General features: G+C 49.8%; 1 protein-coding gene across 12 annotated transcripts in view; it reads left to right on the top strand.

The window, feature by feature from the left end:
- Window positions 1-9,015: 9,015 nt before the first annotated feature.
- DLG1 (discs large MAGUK scaffold protein 1) overlaps window positions 9,016-20,148 on the top strand; it is an 87,199-nt gene continuing 76,066 nt past the window's right edge. For all 12 annotated transcript variants that reach the window (XM_081956020.1, XM_081956019.1, XM_081956018.1 and 9 more), the window contains exons 1-4: window positions 9,016-9,143; window positions 9,286-9,417; window positions 9,732-9,898; window positions 17,648-17,818. In XM_081956020.1, the coding sequence (XP_081812146.1) occupies window positions 9,125-9,143; window positions 9,286-9,417; window positions 9,732-9,898; window positions 17,648-17,818 (489 nt within the window). In that variant the 5' untranslated portion in view covers window positions 9,016-9,124. The remainder of the gene's footprint in view (window positions 9,144-9,285; window positions 9,418-9,731; window positions 9,899-17,647; window positions 17,819-20,148) is intronic.

Below are 20,148 nucleotides of genomic sequence, written 5' to 3'. Positions count from 1 at the left end.
CCCCTAGGGACTACTGCAATGCGCTCTGCCTGGGGCTACCCTTGAAATCCATTCGGAAGCTTCAGCTGGTGCAAAGTGAGGCGGTGAGCGTAGTCTTTGGGCCCACTCGGATGGCTCGTACTCTACCTCTGCTCTGCAAGTGCTTCTGAAATGAATCTGGTGGAGCCCAGCAAAAACACCGATCTTCCTCTTGCTGCCCACGGCCTCCCTTTCCGCTGCCTCGCCTGCCTGGAGGTGTTGCAGGCAGGGAAACTGGTTTTTTTCTATCTCTTGTCTACTAAATGTCCAAGTGGAAGTTTTCTTCCCCGTTTCCCCCTTGGATGTCATGATGAGGAGCTTCGTTACAGGGCAGGGGCTTCTGGATATTTAATGGGAGAAAGATGTTGAGTGTGGCTGGGGAGGGGGGGGTACAGGCTCCTTGGAGAGATGGGGGCATCTGTCTTCTTCACCCTGCAGGTGCCTCCTGGCCTGCAAGGCAGCCTGGCTTTTCCCAACATGAGCAAATCACACCAGGAGGAGGGGATGTCTTGCACCGAGCTTACCCACCAGGCAGCAAAGGGGTTGCAGAGCCTTGGGAACTGCGGCTGCCTTGGCCTGGTGCGCCCTTGGGGATGGAAGGAGCTGGATTGCTGCACTCTGGGGACTCTGGAGGGTTCCATGGCTGCAGTTGAGGAGCCAAGCTTGGCTACCGGCTGCTGCTCGGCTCTACGAAGGATCTGCCACCGCGACAGGGCAAAGGCTGGACAGAGGTATCTCCACGCCCACGCAGCCCGGGGGCTGGGGCGGGGACCTCCAGTACAAAAGCTGCTTGTTTCTGGTGCCGTCGGGCCCCACATGGCACAGCTTGGGGCTTCCAAGCTGTGTAGGCACTGCCAGATGAATTGGGCTTTGTGAGAAGACAGCAAGCCCATCACGGCAGGGAGGTGCTGTCTCCAGAGTCCCCTGGGTGCTGGCCAGGAGGGCCTCCCTGCCCTCCATTTCCTAGAGAGCCAGTGGGACAGGGATGAGCTGCTTCCTCCCACCCTCCCATATCAGCCTGCAGCCTCCAGCACCAGCAGCCTGAGGACTGGGAGAGACCAGGGAGCAATGCCCTCTTAACTCCCTTCTCTCTGCTGCTGTGGGTTGAAAGTGTTGAAGGAGCATTTCTCTCCTTCATTGCATTCTTTGACAAAGTGACAACATTAGTGGACCAGAGGAATGCCGTCGATATAATTTACTTGGACTTCAGTAAGGCTTTTGATAAGGTAGACCATAACCTACTACTAGATAAAGTAGAAGAATGTGGGTTGGACAGCATCACCACCAGATGGATTCGTAACTGGCTGACCAACCGCACTCAACATGTAGTCCTCAATGGAACTGCATCTTCATGGAGGGAGGTATGCAGTGGAGTACCCCAAGGCTCTGTTTTAGGCCCAGTACTCTTCAACATCTTCATCAACGATTTGGATGAGGGAATAAATGGGGAACTCATCAAATTTGCAGATGACACCAAGCTGGCAGGAATAGCCAACACTCCAGAAGATAGGCTTAAGATACAGAAGGATCTTGACAAACTTGAACATTGGGCACTATCTAATAAAATGAAATTCAATGGTGAAAAGAGTAAGGTTCTACATTTAGGCAAGAAAAATGGAATGCACAGGTACAATAGAAGATACCTTGCTCAGTAGTAGTAACTGTGAAAGGGATCATGGAGTCCTAGTGGACAACCATTTAAATAGGAGCCAGCCGTGGGCAGCAGCTGCCAAAAAAGCCAACACAGTTCTATGCTACATAAAATGCTTCAAGATCACGTGAAGGGTTAATACCACTTTATACATAATGACTTGGTAAGGCCACACTTGGAATACTGCATTCAGTTTTGGTCGCCACGATGTAGAAAAGATGTGGAGACTCTAGAAAGAGTGCAGAGAAGAGGAACAAAGATGATTAGGGGACTGGAGACTAAAACATGAACGGTTGCAGGAACTGGGTATGTCTAGTTGAATGAAAAGAAGGGCTAGGGGAGAGATGATAGCAGTGTTCCAATATCTCAGGGGTTGCCACAAAGAAGAGGGAGTCAAGCTATTCTCCAAGGCACCTGAGTGTAGAACAAGAAGCAATGGGTGGAAACTAATCAAGGTGAGAAGCAACTTAGAACTGAGGAGAAATTTCCTGACAGTTAGAACAATTAATCAGTGGAACAGAAGTTGCCTCCAGAAGTTGTGAATGCCCCAACACTGGAAGTCTTTAAGAAGATGTTGGATAGCCATTTGTCTGAAACGGTATAGGGTTTTCTGCCTAGGCAGGGGGTTGGACTAGAAGACCTCCAAAGTCCCTTCCAACTCTGCTATTGTATTGTATTGTATCCACAGCCCAAAAGGCCGGGATCTTTTCGGGTGGCAATTCCCAAGCAGACCGGAAGCCACAGAAAAACGCAAGGTGACCCAAAGGAAGGAACCTGTTGAGTGCAAGCGAGGCCAGCCTGCCAGCCCCCAATGAAGTAGCAGCTTCTGCCCTTGCCCAGGAGGAAGTCCCCTTCAGGCAACCGGTGGGCAGCGCGTTTGGCCCTTAAGGAAAAGTTGGGATGAAAAGCTTGAGATTTCCTTTGTTCTCACATCTTCGCACAGCCTCCCCCCCTCCCCCCCCAGCAGTCTTTTAGGTGGTGGTGATGTCAATCCTTTCCAAAGAACTCCTCCCACCCCTTCCTCCATGCTCTGAACCTCACCGCATTAATGATTGCCCCAGGTGCATTTCTTTTTTTTTTAATATAAAGTTTTTTTTATTTTTTGTTCTCTATATACAATTATAGGTATACATTCACATAGTTATTATTCTTTTTTAAGTTCATGGTTCTTATACATTTGCCATTCCATTTACAGGGTTATAATGTTCCGTTTTGATTGCTTTGTTTACCATCCCTGGCCTGTTTTGACACCACCTTCTTCTCCCTTTCTTTTCTCCCTCCCTCCTCTACTCCTTCCTTCCTCCTTTCCCTTCCTTCTTCTCTTACCTCTCCCCTCCTCCTCTTCCTCTTCCCCTTCCTACCCTCTCCCCTTCTCTTTCTCTCCTTCTCCTTTCCATCTTCCTCTCCTCCTCTCTATCTTCCTTCCCTTCTCTTCCTCTCATCTCCTCTCCTGTTTCTTTCTCTCCCTCCCTTCTCTAATTTCTTCTTTCCTCGTCTCCTTTCCCTTCCTTCTTCCCTTACCTCTCCCCCTACTTCTCTCTACCCTTTCCCCTTCCTACCCTCTCGCCTTCTCCCTTCCATCTTCCTCTCCTCACCTTCTCTCTTCCTTCCCTCCTTTTCCTCTCATTTCCTCTCCTCCTCTCTTCCTTTCTTTTTCTATTGTTGCAGGTGTCTCTTCCAGCTCTTAATTTATATTTCCCTGGGGTGGTATTTCCGCAAACCCAAAAATCATTTCTTGTTCCTTTTCCTTCTCTCTCTCTCTCTCTCTCTCTCTCTCTCTCTCTCTCTCTCTCTCTCTCTCTCTCTTTAAAAAGAATATTTTTCTTTTTTGGACAGACAATGACAGACAGCACATAACACATAGAACTTTCTTCAATCACATACCACATGTCATTTGGTTGCAGAGTTTTTGTGCATCATTTCCATAGTCCTCACTTCCAATTGTATGTAAAATCACAAACTATCAACCTAGTATATATGTATACATTAGTATCATTGTACATCATTTATTTGACTATAATTATTATTCCTTCATTTTGAACGAAATATTCTACGTTTTGGATTCATTTATATTATAACAATTCATTACATCATCCTAAATCTATTCAATGATCATATACCTTTGTATTGTTATCTGTATTATTCTATTATTCTTATATTAATAAAAATTCTCCAATGTTTTTCATTTCCATGTTTTTTAATCTAACCACTGGTAAAATAAATCCCATACCTTATAAAATTGTTCATCTTCTTGTTCTCTAATTTCAAATGTCAATTTACTCATTTCAGCACCTTCCATTATTTTCTAAATAACTTCCTCCTGCATTGGTCTTTTCTAATTTTTCCAATTTTTTGCAAAAACAATTCTAGCTGCCATTAACATGTTTACAATCAAATATTTCAAGTCTCTATTGTATATTTTTGGTAATATTCCTAATAAAAAATATTAGGTTTAAAGTCTATATGTTTCTGAGTCATTTTTTCCAACCAAGTGTGGATTTTAGTCCAATATCTTTTAGCTTCTACGCATGTCCACCCCATATGGTAATATGAGCCCGGTATCTGATGACATTTCCAACACTTTTCAGATTTATTCTTGAACATTCTTGCTATTTTCGCCAGGGGTAAGTGCCACCTGTAAAACATCTTATACAAATTTTCTTTATATGCTGTTGATATTGTCATTTTATAATTTTGTGACCATAATTTTTGCAATTTCTCTAAATCAATTCCATGACCAAAATTTTTCCCCAAGCAATCATAATTCTTTTTTTTTTTTATTAAAAGAGTTTTGTACAAACAAATTTTCCCCCTTTTCACCCCCCCTCCACACAATATAAATCTCATACAAATGCTATACCCCCCCAACCCCCCCGCAAAAATTCACATTCAGATATTATACCAAACACTTTACCCCCTCCTCTCCCCCCATCTTAAAATAGATTACTCATAACCCCTCTCCTCCCAACAAAAACTATATAAATTACTCTTAAATTAATAATAACACATTGATCATTTTCTAAGCTAATTCTTTAACTTGTTCTTCTTCTAGTTTAACCTCTAATAAGTATCCATATGATTTCTAATCACCTTTTCATCAGTACCTGTCAGAATTTTATCCAAGTCAGTCATTTTATCATAAAAACCTTCTATTTTAAAATCTTTATTGTATCTAGAATGTATGTGCGTGTATGAAAACCAGTTCATTCTTATACCTTGTTCTTCTAATTCTTGCATAGATTTACGTTCACCCTTAGCATTCAATATTTCACCATATCTAACTGTTTGTTCCTTTTTATATGTTATTGGATATGAAAAAGCTTCAATAGTTGATAACCAGACTGGGATTTTTAAATAATGTTGCCTTTTAATTTTCTCTCAGTTTAATAACAAGGCCTCCCATATGTAATGCCTTCTGAAATACCCCTGTGTTTTAGTTCCTGTCCCAGGTGCATTTTTGTAGCTTGTTTCCTGGTGGTTTCCGCTTGTGAGACGCGTCCAAAGGAGCCACCAGCAGCAGCCACATTTCTTAGCAAATTTAGAAGAGCCTCGTTAGTCCACAAGTGGCAACAACTCAGGAATCCGGTAGCAGCTTTTCCAACTGGCAAATTTCATTAAAAGCAGTAAGCTTTTGTGAACGACAGCTTAATTCACCATAAAATATTATCCCTTTGTGAAATATATTAGTTGGAAAAGCTGCTCCCAGATTCCTTCTGTGCACTTAGGTGGTCTCTGGGCCCTAATGAAGCCCACTTGTTCTGCCAGGTGAAGAGCCTGCATTTGTACTCATTAGCTTGTCAAACATGTACAAATATAAAAATGGATATAAATGAAAGAAATGAATACAAATAGATGGGGGGAGTAGGACAGGGGACAGTAGGCATGCTGGTGCTCTTATGCACACCCCCTTTACGGACTTCTTAGGAATTGGCTAAGGTCCATGGTAGAGAGTTTAAGGTTGAAGCTGTGAGGGTTAGAGGATGTAACAACGGAGTCAGGTAGAGCATTCCAGGCATTGACCACTCTGTTGCTGAAATCGTGTTTTCTGCAGTCGAGTTTGGAGAGATTTACCTTGAGTTTGTATTGATTGTTTGCCCGGGTATTATTGAGGTTGACGCTGAGGAAGTCGTTGACAGGTAAGACGGTATAGCAGACAATTTTATGTACTGTGCTTAGATCATACTGCAGGCGGTGCAGTTCCAGATGATCCAAGACGAAAATTTCAAGTCTGATGGCATAGGGAAGTCTATTGTGAGTAGCAGAGTGGAGTACTCTTCTTGTGAAGTACCTCTGGACCAGCTCAATCGTATTAATGTCCGATGTACAGTGTGGGTTCCAGGCAGATGAGCTGTATTCGAGAATTGGTCTGGCAAAGGCTTTGTATGCCCTAGTTAGCAATACAATGTTACCGGAGAAGCAGCTTCACAAAATTAAGTTAACAACTCTTAATGCCTTTTTGCCAATGCTGTTACAGTGAGCTCTGGGGCTTAGATCATTTGAGATGAGTCCTCCTAGGTCCTTGACAGAGTGAAGGTCGTCTACCAGGTTGTTTCAGTCCAACTTGTATTTGGTGTTCTGAATTTTTTTTGCCAATGTGTAGGGCATTGCACTTATTAGTCGAGATTTGGAGTTGCCAATTGCTCGACCATTCAGACACATGGTGAAGGATAGTGATATTGTCAGTGGTGGTGAATAATTTTATCTCATCAGCAAAGAGGACACATCTGCTATTAATATGATGGCATAGGTCGCTAATGTGGATCAAAGCTCTCCCCTAGTCTTAATAGGGTAGGTGGTGATTTATAGCCTGCTGGGTAGAGACCAGCCGGTCATGGATTGTCTGACTGATCAGGGGGAAAAAGCCACCAGATGGTGTATGGATGACATGCTCGGGTGGGGCACGGAAATCTGCCCCCTCCACAGCTATGTTCCCTCTAAGGTGCGCGGCTGCGCGGCCGCGCACGTGGCAAGAAAACACCGTGCAGCACTTTTCAACTGCCGCGCAGTGATTTCTATTGCCACAGGCTCCGGGAGCTGGGGAGGTCCTTTGCAGGCAGCTAGAACTGGCCGCCTGCAAAGGACCTCCCTGGACTTCTTTTGATGAGCATGGGGCAACTGAGGGTAGTTGTAAAGCCCCCGCCGCCACCGGAATAACTACTGCCACCTCCTCCTCCTCTAACAGCACTGCCGGATTTGCCTCCCGGCGCTGCGGCTGAGGTGAAGCCGGCAAAGCTCCAGCCAGCATCCCCGCGCGTGGCAGCGGCGCCTCCCCCTCTGCTCGGAGCACCTGAGCTAAGCTCCGCGTTACCCCTGCCCCCTTCTCCTCCACCATGCTTTTGAGGAGCCATGAGGCTGCAGGAGCCAGTAGGAAGGTGGGGGGGGAGCAGGGGAAAAAAGGCCTCATGGTTCCTCAAAAGCACGGAGGAGTAGGAGGGGGCAGGGGTAACGCAGGGCTGAGCTCAGGTGCTCCGAGCGGAGGGGGAGGCGCCGCTGCCACACACGAGGATGCCGGCTGGAGCTTTGCCGGCTTCACTTCAGCCGCAGCGCCAGGCAGCAAATGTGGTGCTGCTGTTGGAGGAGGAGGAGGAGGAGGTGGCAGCAGTTAGTCTGGTGGCAGCTCGTCGGCATCTTCAGCGGCAGCCCTGCCCACGATGAAGAAACCAAAGATGGAGCAGATCCATGCAGATGACATCGCTGCAACATGACTGGAGGAGGAATTCTGGGAGTTGAAGTCCACAAGTCTTAAAGCTGTCAGGTTTGAAGATCCCTGGGGATTTTTTTGCCTAAAGGGTTAGGGGTGCAAGCGTCTTGTAACTTGACAGCTTTAAGACTTGCACACTTCAATGCCAGAGTTCCTGAGCCAACATGACTGGAGGAGGAATTCTGGGAGTAGAAGTCCACAAGTCTTAAAGCTGTCAGGTTTGAAGACCCCTGGGTTTTTTTTTCCCTAAAGGGTTAGGGGTGCAAGGGTCTTGTAACTTGACAGCTTTAAGACTTGCGTGCTTCAAATGCTAGAGTTCCTGAGCCAACATTTTGGTTGCTAAGCAGGAGCGTTGTTAAGTGATACTGACATTATATAACACTTTTAATTAAGCGAGTACCTTGAAGAAACATAACTTTGAGTTTCAAATAATACTGATTTCGTTGTTGTCTTAGGTGACATCTGTGAAAAAAATTCAGGTGCTCAGGCATGAAAATGTGCCGCTCAAACACTATACTTTTCTACTCACACTGAAAAAAAATTAGAGGTAACATTGCTCCACAGTATCCCCCTCTGCAGCTGCAGAGGGTCCCCTTGCTTCCATCCAAACAAATGCGGCGGCAGTGGAGGGGTCTCCGCGGGGAGCAAGATCAAAGCGTCGCCCCTGAGCAAACACTCCCACAGCCACGCGGGGTGTTTGTGTGTGTCTATGGGGGCTGCAGAGGAAACTCCGTCTAAACTGCCAGCCTGCTTGGCGCGCCTCGGCCTGGATCGACCCTCTTTTGGGGCAGAGCCTCTCCGGCCTTCCTGGAGCATTCGGGGCGAAGGGATGGCTCTCTCCAGGCAAATGCCTGTCCCGGCCCCGCCGAGGTCGCGCGCGCCTTTCGCCACGAGGCTGGTAAAGCTCCCAGAGTCGCCTAAAGGCCGGCAGAGGCACCGCGGAAAGTCCGCCAAGGCTCCGCCTGCGGCTCTTCTCTATCGGCTGGGGCGTCAGCCCTCTCCCCCTCACCCCAGTTCACGCGCTCCGCTCTGGCGGGGTTGATGCCCCCGATGCATCCCCCGCTCCTAGCACGAAGGCTCCCCCCGCCGGGTTTGGCTCCCGAGGCGCCTGCAACAAAAGGAAGGCTCTGCTCAGCGCCCCCCCAGCTCGCCAAGGCCCCCCGGGGGGGTGTCGGGGGGGGGAGCCGGGGCAGCCAAGGAGCTTCGGAAGGGGGGTTGGGGAGAGCAGGAGCGGGTCAAGCGCCGCGGGGGCGGGGGGCGGACGGGCACGGGAGGCAAGGAAAGGCACTTGGTCCGCGCCGCCCCCCTGCCGGTCAGAAGGGTCCTCCTGCGGGCCTGTCCCGAGGCGGGGGGAGGAATCAGAGTCCCGACCGGTAGACCGGGCGGACGCCCTCCGCTCGGGACCGCGACCGACGGCGCCAGGGTCGGCCAGGGGAGGGGGGGCGTGTGGAGGCGGGGCCGTGGGCGGCGGCAGGCCAATCGGCGGCTCCCGAGCGCGGGCTCTGGCCGAAACTTTCTGGACGGGGGCGAGGCCTGGCGCTCACCTGGCCCGCCCCGCCGGGTAGGTAGGGGGCGGGCCGGCGGCCGCGGATTGGTGGGCGGACGGGAGGCGTGGCTAGGCGCCCGCTTGTGCCGCCATCTTGCCTGAAAACTTTTGGGCTCCCGGCGCCGCCCGCCCGCCCGCCCGCCTGGAGGGAGCCAGGAGGGTCGCCGACGGGGGGAGGGGAGGAAGGGAGGCCGGAGCGGCGCTCGCCATGCCCGTCAAGAGGCAAGGTGGGCCAGCCGGGGGGGGGAGGCAGGGGCGGGGGGGGGCCCGCCGTGCCTCTGGGCGCGTGCAGAGGGCGGGTGGTGGTGGAAGGTGGGGGCTCTGGCTGGGCTCTGACGGCTCCCTGCTCTCCGTCTCCCCCGTCGGCAGACACGCAGCGCGCCCTGCGGCTCCTGGAGGACTACCGCGCCAAGCTGAGCCCACGGGAAGACCGGCAGCTGCGCAGCTCGGTGGAGCGGGTGATCGGCATCTTCCGGAGCAGCCTCTTCCAGGCCCTGCTCGGTAGGCGGCCCCCAGCAGCCCCCTCCCCAGGCGGCGCTCGCGGGCGGCCTCCGTCCCTGCCCGCTGCCCCGCCACAGCCCCCCGCCCAGGCGCCCCGTGTGTGGCGTGGCCGGCGTCCCGGCCGGAGGGGGAAGCTTCCCGGGAGCGGCGTTTTCCCTTCGGCCTCTCGGCCGGCGGAAGGGCTGCCCCGTGGCTGGGGACGGGAGCGGGGTTGCTGGGAGCGGCTGGGGTCCCTCAGCCTTCGCTCCAGGTGGGGGGAGGGGAGGGGACGGGGGGAGGCGGCCTGTTCTGAGGGGCCCTTCATTCACCCCCAGATATCCAGGAGTTTTACGAGGTAACGCTACTTGAGAACCCCCGAAGTGCCGATCGGCCGAAGCCGGTTCAACCCGTCCAGCCCGGGGGCACCTGGGACTTCCCCAGTCCGCCAAGCGCCGGCCTGACTTCGGAGACCTTGCCCAGCAGCCAGACTGCCGACACCCAGGTATGTAAACCCGTCCGGCTGGGTACCTTCTAGGGATGGCAAAGGAGGCGCTGGGGTAGGAGGGGCCCTGCCTCCTTTGGGAAGCCCCCTTCTCGGAGGAGAATTTGTTTTGCTTTTCCTGTCTCTATAGGGGGGGGGGGGGTCGCTGAACTTCTGGAAATGTTTCCCTTTGGTTGTGCAACACTTGCAAATAAGTGTTATAGTAACAGTTGATTAAAATATATCAACAGCCTTTGAATCCGATCAAAACAATTCTGAATCTATTCCAGAATTGCCTTGTTTGCAAATTGCAACCGCATTATAGTTTCCCCAAACAGTCGTGGAAACAAAAGATGCCCCAGGATGTATTGGATTGGAAGGTTTGGGGTGGATACTTCCCCCTTCCCCCTGAAGAAGTGGGTGTTCTGGAGGGGGCTTCTGGATCCCCTTTCAGAAGGGCTGCTAGAAAACCCCCCTGCTTGCTCTGGGTCTCTCTGCCTTAGTGGGCACCTGGGCTGTGTGCTCTGGGGAAGGGGGACATTCTGGATGGGGGGGAGGGGGCTTTTCTATTGAGCCCTTGCATTGGTCAGGGGTGGGGAGGAGATGTTGAGTGCCCAGAGGAAATCACCCCCCTCCCAATAGATGGCTAGCCAGCGGCTGTCCGTTCTGAGGCAAAGGGCAGAGAGGACCTTGCTGTGGCCCTCCTCCAAAGACACCCACCCTTGGTTGGCAGTGTGAGAGGAGAGTCCAGGGCCCCACCAAAGGACCTGGTGGGATGTTCATTTAGCCTCTTCATCCTGCCGTTGGATGCTGCCTTCTGCCTCCAAGTCCCCACCGCCTTGAACAGCCAGTAGCCTGTGCTTGGGCGGGATCGGTGGGCGCAGGGAGATTTCCCACCGGAAGAGCAGTGGAGAGGCCAGAGGGGTTAGTCTTCCTTCGTAGTCAGTCATGCACGGTTCTGAAATGCCCACTGAGAGAAATGTAGCTGGTCTTCATTGAATTTCTTTTGTTGGGCCAGGAGAATCAAACAACAATTCTTTGTGCCCTTCTTTCACCACTCTACATTTGGGGAGAAATGTCACCAACCTACCTACATGGTGCCTGGTGTAAATGAGCTTTCGAACAGTTCCTTGTTTCTAGATAGGTGTGTTGGCACTGATGGTTAGCAATAGCACTTAAGACTTATATACCCCTTCACAGGGCTTTTACAGCCCTCTCTAAGCGGTTTGCAGAGTCAGCATATTGACCCCCAGCAATCTGGGTCCTCATTTTACCCACTCGGAAGGACGGAAGGCTGAGTGAACCTTGAGCCTGGTGAGATTCGATCTGCCAAACTGCAGGCAGCCGTCAGTCAGCAGAAGTAGCTTGCAGTACTGCACTCTGACCACTGCACCACTGTGGCTCATAGCGATAGGCAAGCATTTTCCTCACGCCCAACCTGAATTCTATAAGCTTAGTTTACTTTACTTTAACTGTTATGGACAGAGAGGATGGGACAAACCTCCTACTGAAAACGCAGATGCCCACAGCAGAATAATGTAAATTTATTGTTCTTTTTGGCAAAGTTAGTGGTTTTTGCCTCAACCTTTGAGCAGGGACGCAGGGGAGTTACTGTCACTTAAAGCTCAGAAAGAGAGATAGTGGGACCCCGGGCTCTTAGTGTTCTGCGGAGGAATCCTTAGAACTGGAAGCTGTTTCAAAGTGGTAGGAGGGACGTTCAAAAGTAAATAAGACTTCGCAGAAAGAGTGGTGGAAGCTTAGAGCCAACTTCCATTTGAGGTAGTGGGTCAGGCATCAGTAACTACGTTTCAGCCTGCTTGGGATAAACACATGACCATCATCCAACAATTAAAAAATAAAAACCTTAAGCACATACTTGATGGACCACTGGTTGCCATCAGTTGTCTTATGTTTTTTTTCCTATGTTTCTGATATTCTGGCAGAAATAGCCTGAATCCTCTGGAATACCATGGAATGCATCTGGGTAGGAATTAATTTCTGGAAATTTGCCATACCATCCCAAAGTTGACAACGTTCCTCACAATTAAAGCAAATTCTTATATGCCTACCAAAGCTACATTTTTCAAATTTCCAATTTCTCTGATCCCAGCATAATTACTATTAACATCTAATCTTAACACTGTAAGATCCAAGGCACTTCTCTTTTCTGTTTATGCGGATACGTCTATATAAAGATGTACAGTCGATGTAAGATGCATTATTTTGGGGGACTTTTAATTCTGGTTATAGTAACAGGAAGCCTCTCCTTCCAGCTATCCACAGCTGCTAAGCGTTATTTAAGAGTAAAGGGGTGGACATTTCAAGGGGGATGAATTGAGGCTTCCAGCTGTCCGTCCCTCCTTTTAGCAATGAGGAGGGGGAGGATTATTCTTTGCTGTCCATGGCTTGTGACACTTCCTCCTCCTCCTCCTCCTCCTCCTCCTCCTCCTCCTCCTCCTCCTCCTCCTCCTCCTCCTCCTCCTCCTCCTCCTCCTCTCTATGAGACTGAAAAAAGCCTCTGTCCCTCATGTGTATCACCAGTTGGATTCCTTCAGGGAGCCCCCTCTGGGGGGGGGGTGTTTCAAGCAGACAACAGAGGCCAGGTGTAAGCTCTTTGGGGCCAGGAAAGTCTCTTGCTCTCCCTCCATTCTTTGGGGGTTTGGTTTTCTATACCCCTTTCTTTTCTAGAGCCTCTTTGGTATGTACAGTCCTATTTTGTGTAAAAACCATTAGATAACCATTTGTCCGAAGTGGTGTAGAATTTCCTGCCTAAGAAGGGAGTTGACTAGAAGACCTCCAAGGTCCCTTCCAACTCTCTTACTGTTACACAGCAGTGTCAATGTCTTCTTTTTAATTTTCTGAGTTTTAACCATTTTCTGACACCAAAAACTAATCTTCCACAGTCGTGCACTAATTGACTGAGTTGCCCTGCTCCCTCTCTTCCTGGCTCCTCTTGAGATCCTGAGGTGGTGAGTTGGGCGATGCCACGGGCACCGCTGCCTTTGGCTTCCCTGGAGCCTCTGTGGCTTCTCTTCTCTTAGCCTCTCCGCCTCTTTCTGCAGTGGGAGGGAGTTGATCCCATCCAGGTCTCCAGGGGATCCTCCTGGGCTCCTGCGTTTCTCCCTCCCCATCACCCACCAGTACCTCTGCATCCTTCCTCGACCTGGTGCCATTTGACCTCCAGTTTACCGAGCATCTGTTAATTCTATGCTTATGATTCCATTGTTTTTTTTTATTTCTCTTTTTTTTAATTAAAATTTTAAAATAAGTTTTACAATTATTACCCCCCTTTCCCTCCCTCTTCCCCCATCCCTACCCCTCTTCCCTCCCTCCCTCCCCCCAACCTCCCAGAGCAGAATACAGGGTATAAATCAGTGATGGCGAACCTATGGCACGCGGAGCCATTTGTCGGGGCACGTGAGGTGCTGCCCTGAGTTCACTGTTTTTAAAAGCCATTTTTTCGCCCTCCCCAGGCTCCAGAGGCTTTATAGGAGCCTGGGGAGGGCGAAAAGAGCCCCCCACCCCGGAGGCCCTCCGGAGGCTTCAGGGACCGTCTGGAGGCTTCCCTGAAGCCTTCGGAACGCTTAAAATGACCTTCCGAGCAAACCGGAAGTCATTTATGACTTTTAAAAATCTTATCCACCTTCTTGTCATATATTAGATAAGCATGCCAGCCATATTATACCAGATCATAACCCTCAATATTCTATCCTCTATTAGGTTAATCCAATCGCTAATTGTTGTTAAAACTACTGCTTCATAGTATAATTTTAAGTTGGGCATTTTTAAGCCGCCTCATTCATGTATATCTTGCATTATTTTAAGTTTTATTCTCGGTTTCTTCCCTGCCCAAACAAAGTTGTTAATACCTTTCTGCCATTCTTTGATTCCATTGTTTTGGTTATATATTTTTGAGTATCATTGCTGTGCCAGTCTTTATATACAGATTTATGCCTTATATAAGACAGTATCTATTTTCCATTCCAATTCATGCATTCATTTATGCTGCAGGTTATAAGATGGTCATCCATCTTATAATCCAATCCAATAAGTGACAAGGGATTCCCATTGACCTAAGTTCAGTTATGGCTGAATCCTTGGATTTGATAACCCTTCACTTTCAGTTTGGCAATTTCGTGTTTTCCTGTAGAGGGAAGACTCTCCGTGCCCTCTTTGGAAGCGTGGCTCCAAAAGGAATCTGGGGAGCTGGAGTAAGGCACCCCCAAGCCAGCCTCTCTGAGGAATGGGGCAATAGGTGGGTGGGTCCGTTTAGGGTGTAAGTATATCCATGTCTACGAGTGCAGGTAGTCCTTGAGTTATGACCTTTTGCTTGTGGAAGGACATTGAAAAAAGTGATTTACAGTTGGTCTTCACACTTACGACTGTCTGGCACGGCATCTCCGCGGCCCCTTGGCAACCAGTGGGTCTTTGTCCCTGGGCGGCTGCCATTTGCCACCTTCTCCAACCGGCTTCTGACAGGGAAAGTCAGTGGGGTAAACTGGATTAGTTCAGTGACTGCATAATTCACTTAAGGACCACAGCAAAAAGGTTGTAAAATTGGGTGTGACTCACTGCCCACCTTGCTTAGCAATGGGTGTTCCAATCGCAGTTGTGAGTATGGGACTACTTTTCCCCTTAAAGGGGCAAGCAGGACATTCCCCCCCTAGAGGCCCCCCCCCCACCTTTGAAAGAAAGCAGATCTGGAGGGAGGGGGCTCTCTCGACAATAAGAGAGGTTGAGCAGCATTTCCTCTCCCCCCCCCCCCCCCCCCGTGCTCTTTGCAGGCAGTCTAGTGGGTTCCTGTGCCTTCTGGGGCAGGTGGTGGTGGTGGTGGTGGGTTGGATTAGAGATCCCTTGCAGACAAGGGAAAAAAACTACGTAACCTGTTTCTCTCCCCCCACCCCCACCCTTTGTTATCTGGAAATGAAAGCTGAGTCTGTCACAGAATCAGCCTAGCCAAATAAATATCTAATAACTAAATAACTGGAAGGGGGGGGGGTTGCTTAGGGGTTGTTGAGGGGATAGGCTGGGTCCTCTTTCCTGTAGCTTATAACAAGTGACACTTGGAATAAGCTGACACTTATTCTGTCCTTTGCATAATGTGCCTTGTTCTGGGATGGAGGGAGGGTGTGTGTGTGTGTGTGTGTGTGTGTGTGTGTGTGATGGGGATGTTTGTGTGAAGTTGTGGGGAGACTGGAGTTCCAAGGGTTCATTTAGTGCCAGCATAGACAATTTCTTTGTTTGGTAGATCTGAACTATTTTTTTTTTTTGGGGGGGGGGGGGATCATCTAAAATAAAACGCCAAGTTCTGGCATCGTTTTTTTTTTGTCAGGGTGCGTTTCAGGTGTTAGTTTTACAGATCTTTTTCTCTTCTATTAATTGCCATCTCAGGTGAAAGAAGTCTTGGAGGCAACATTTTTAAAACTCTTAAGACACAAAGCTGTTCACAAAGTCAGTGGTCCAGGTAGTAGTCCTTGACCTACAGCAGTTCATTCAGTGACCATTCAATACAATACAATACAATAGTAGAGTTGGAAGGGACCTTGGAGGTCTTCTAGTCCAACCCCCTGCCTAGGCAGGAAACCCTATACCGTTTCAGACAAATAGCTATCCAACATCTTCTTAAAGACTTCCAGTGTTGGGGCATTCACAACTTCTGGAGGCAACTTCTGTTCCACTGATTAATTGTTCTCACTGTCAGGAAATTTCTCCTCAGTTCTAAGTTGCTTCTCTCCTTGATTAGTTTCCACCCATTGCTTCTTGTTCTACCCTCAGGTGCTTTGGAGAATAGTTTGACTCCCTCTTCTTTGTGGCAACCACTGAGATATTGGAATAATGCTATCATGTCTCCCCTAGTCCTTCTTTCTCTTAAGCTAAACATACCCAGTTCCTGCAACCGTTCTTCATATGTTTTAGTCTCCAGTCCCCTAATCATCTTTGTTGCTCTTCTCTGCACTCTTTCTAGAGTCTCCACATCTTTTTTACATCGTGGCGACCAGAACTGAATGCAGTTCTGGTCGCCAATTCAAAGTTACAACAACACCTGAAAATAGTGATTTACGACCGCTTTTCACAGTTACGGTCTTTGCAGTATCTCCCCCCCCCCCCTCAATCAAAATTCAGATGCTTAACAACTGGTTCATTCTTATGACGGTTGTACCGTCCCAGAGTCACATGATCCCCTTTTGCGACCTTCTGACAAGCAAGGGGGAAGCCAGATTCATTTAACAACCAGGTTACTAACTTATCAACTGCAGTGATTCATTTAACAACTGTGGCAAGAAATGTCATAAAATGGGGCAAAACTCACTTAACAAATTCTTACTTAACAACATAAATTCTGGGCTCAGTTGTGGTTGTAAGTCGAGGACTACCCATATTCTTTGTATGCTTCTGTACTTGGCCCTGCCAGCGTCCTGCTTTGTGGGAGGGGAAGTGGCCGCCTCCGAGAAGGTCTGGCTGTGCCATAGGAGGCGATTCTGCCGATCTCTGCTTTTCCCTCTGATGATGCCGCCTCTTCACCAGGATGTGAGATGGCTGGCTGTGTGAACTGAATGAATGAATGAATGAATGGGACTGAAAGGCCAATGAAAATCACGCATTCATTGTTGGTCTCTGAAAGTAAAAGAGACAGAGGGGACGCTTTGGTAATAAAACCTTGATTTTACGGGCCATTTGAAGAGAAAGGGCACCTGTTAAGGCCAAATTTTTGTTAAAGCTGAATGTATGAATGTATGAAATGTGTATTAATTTTATATAAAATGTTGATCCAAAAATTAACATAGTAGTTGAAAGTAAACCTTGAACTGATCCCACAACATGATTAGTCTGAATTCAGTTTTGTTTTGTTGCTTCCAAAGTCTGCTGAATGAAGATTTTATAAAATTACTTTACTATAAAAGATCTGATGAATTGGTGCAAGTAGTCAAGGTCTAGGTTTAATCCTGAGTGATCAAAGTCTGGGATTTGGGTTCCCCCCAAAGAGAGGAGAAGTTGAAGGAACCAAATGCTGGGGGCCTCTGAACGTGGGGCAAGCAGGGCCCAGTTGCAAGGGTGAGACACAGGCTGTGTCTGCCCACGGACCTTCTTCGTTTGTTACTCAGATATTTCTTTTAATTATTAAGAGATCAACCGTTTCTTCTACGTGTCCAGGGTAATGTCGTTTTGCGTGTCATTCTTGTAAGGATGTCATTTTTAAACCCATTTCCAAATCAGTCGGGCCCTACTTGTTTCTCTCGCAAAGCAGCTTTTCAGCACAGTCTGCCTACAGAGGCAAGCACTTTCCGTGGGTCCCTGGGAGGTTCAGAAATGTCCTTCAGTATGTCCCACGGGAACATATTTTGCTTCATTCTGTGCTAGTAAGTCGAGTTTGAGTCTTCTCCTTTAATTGTAACCCTTATTCCTTCCAGTTCCTTTTGTATATTCCCTTTAGCTCTGCTACCTTTCCTTATTTGGTGCCTTTGACCTCTGCGGTTTGGGTGGTGGTGGTGGTGGTGGTTTCTAGAACCTTGGATACTCCTGATAGGCAGTAACTAAGTTTTGGGTACTCCTGATAGGGATAAACAGGTTTGGGGCATAACACTTGAGGTGACATAACAGGCAGTTGGGGATGGCAGTGGCCAGGAAGGCCCACAAAAAGGGTGCCCCGTGGGAGGTTTTGTAGGCAATTCACTTTTCTTCCCTGCCGGAAGCCTTAGCGGCACCTGGCAAAATACACGTGGCTGTTTATTCGGTCTGTTTATAAAAACCGCCTCTCTGTGCACATTGCAGAAATTTGGCTCCCAAGATGAAGACTCTTTTCCCTCAGAGCCCAGCGGCTTTCCTCAGGCTCCAGGCACAGGGATGCCGGCTCCAGAGCTGGTGCATGTGTCCGAGAGGAACCTCTCGCAGCTGGAAAGCGTCCGTGGCTTCGTAGGCCACTCGCACATTTCGCCAGCCAAGGTAAGAGCAAAGACTGGTACATCGGGACAGCTGCGGGGACCAGTCGGAGCCCCAGGGGAGGCTGCCCTGTTTGCTCCAGCCAAAAATCTTTGGCGGTTGATTAAAGGTGGGCGACCCTCGGCTGCAGCGGCAGCCACCGGGACCATGGCTGGGGGGGGGAGCAATACTGAGGCGGCTCACGCTCAGGTCCCTGGTCTCCTACCTCTCTTTGATCTTTGCTTCATCATTAAAGTCTAAAGTTCTGGTTTCCTTAAAACTGACTGCCCATTTCCTAATATAGGTAGTCTTCAACTTATGACCATAACTCAGCCTGTAATTTCAGTTGTAAGTCATTATGGTCATTATGCAAGACATCATGTGACTGATTGTGACTCAACAACTGCAATACCGGCACTACGAAGCTGGGCAGGGGGGGGGGAGGTGCAGTGCGGCCTGAACGCAGGGAGGATGCGGAAAGAAGTGGCCCCACCTGCATCCCAGGAACCCCCAAAAGCTGCAAGGGCGTGGATGAAACAGCCACTCGGCAATCCTCAAAGGTGGGCCCAGCCCAGCCCAGCCCAGCCTCACTCCGGGACAGGAAGGCAGGAAGTCCACAGTGATGAGGAGGCCTTTAAAGCTGCTGCCATCCAGGCATTTACCCACAACTGAACTGCCCCTGGGGGGCTTTCCCTATGGGGCTGTGGTCTCCCCCCCACCAGGATTGGGGTTAGCCCCCCCCCCCCGGCATCATTCATGGGTGCAGGAGGGAAGGGGAGAGCACCTAGGACATTTAAAGGAGGGGGAGGCTTGCATCACAAATCCCTCAATCATTGGGGGAAGGGGGAATGGGGCTGGTGTTCCAAAGGGTTTGTATTTTTTCAAGGGGACTCCAAGCCTCTTCTTCCTCCACCCAGTGACAAAGGAGGAGGAGGGGGCATCTCCACCCAGACTCCTCCTCCTCCTCCTCCTCCTCTTCCTCCAGGGCCCTAGAAGCAGGCAGGAGAGGGTCCTGATATATGTGGAGGGCTCCTTCCCCCAAAGCCAAAGGCGAGCTTACACCACTTCCCCTCCTCCCTGTATGGATTCCAGTGGGCTTTTTCTGGCTTTTGAACTGGGGTTGGGGTTGGGGGGGACAGGCAACGGTTGACAGGGGCACTGAATGGGAGGGAAGCCACTGGTGGGAGCCACGCAGGGGAAAAGGCTGGACGAGGCTTTATGGTCACCCGTCCCTGGGGGAGACCTGCCTGTTCCGGCCTTCCACCCCCTCCCCTTCCCCCTTAGGCTTTCTGGGAGGGACGTCTGCCGGAAGCTCCCTCTGTGGGCGGGGGGGGCGGGCGGGCGGGGCACCTCCTTCCTTGGGAGCTTCCCAGGTGTTTATGGGCGCGGAGGGGAAGAGGGCAGTTGCAGCGCAGCCCTGCAGTTGGGCGTAGGGGTGGGCAGAGTGCCAAGCACCCAGTTTTCATCACGTGACCGCATGGGGCACTGTGACGGCCATAACTCCAGGCACGGTCTTAAGTCCCTTTGTCAATCATTTTGAATGGTCTCTGAATGAACGGTCATAAATCAAGGACTCGCTGTATTAGCAAAAGGATCCGGTGAATCTGCAGGGGTCAGGGGGGTAAAAGACGGGGCTTTAGAGGGCTTTAATGAAATAGGCAAATCCTGGGCTCACTTTCACATTCCCTCTTTCTTGCAATCCGGTGGTTATCTTGGAGCCTAAAATAATAAAAGCATTCATTTTCTCTGCCCCCTTTAGAGGGCATTTATTTAAGTGAGGGATACCGTGTGGAGGGAAAAGGCATATTGGATAGAAGGAGGCCGGGGGTGAGCCCCTCATCCTTCCGTGGGGGACGAAGAGCGAAGGGCTTGTTTGTTTGTGGGACAGAGCAGTCGGTCAGAACATTTAAGGGATTTTATTACAAACCCCTTAACTGAAGTCGCCTTTGCGTTTTAGAACGCGGAGTGTTTCTGATTTCTAGAAATCCCTATTCTGTTTCTCCAATGCTTGGTTTTCTAGCTTTTGTCCTCCCTCCGTTTCTGTTCAGTGGCCTGTCTCCCCCCTTCCCAGAGTTTTGGGTTCTCGTGTTCGTCTCCTGCCTTTGTGCCCACAACTCCTTGGAGCCTGCTGGGCAGAGAATCCCACTGGCTCCACCCAGCCTCTTTTGGAGGGCTGCAGCTCTCGGGGGCTCCCAAGGACTTGGCTCCTGCTCTGGTCTGCTTCAGTGTCACCCGTGTTTCGGCCACTTTGTGCTGCCAGGACCTGAAAGGGGCAGTGCTCCAGGTGGCCCGAAATGTTTGCCCTGGCTAAGGCTGCGGCTTGGCTGTGCCAGCACCTGTGGCTGCCAGGTGGG

Source organism: Natrix helvetica (assembly GCF_964273705.1).
Source record: "Natrix helvetica genome assembly, chromosome: 5".
In the NCBI taxonomy this organism is placed as follows: domain Eukaryota; kingdom Metazoa; phylum Chordata; class Lepidosauria; order Squamata; family Natricidae; genus Natrix; species Natrix helvetica.
Note: the sequence above shows the minus strand (reverse complement) of the source record. Positions and strands in the feature narration are given on the sequence as shown.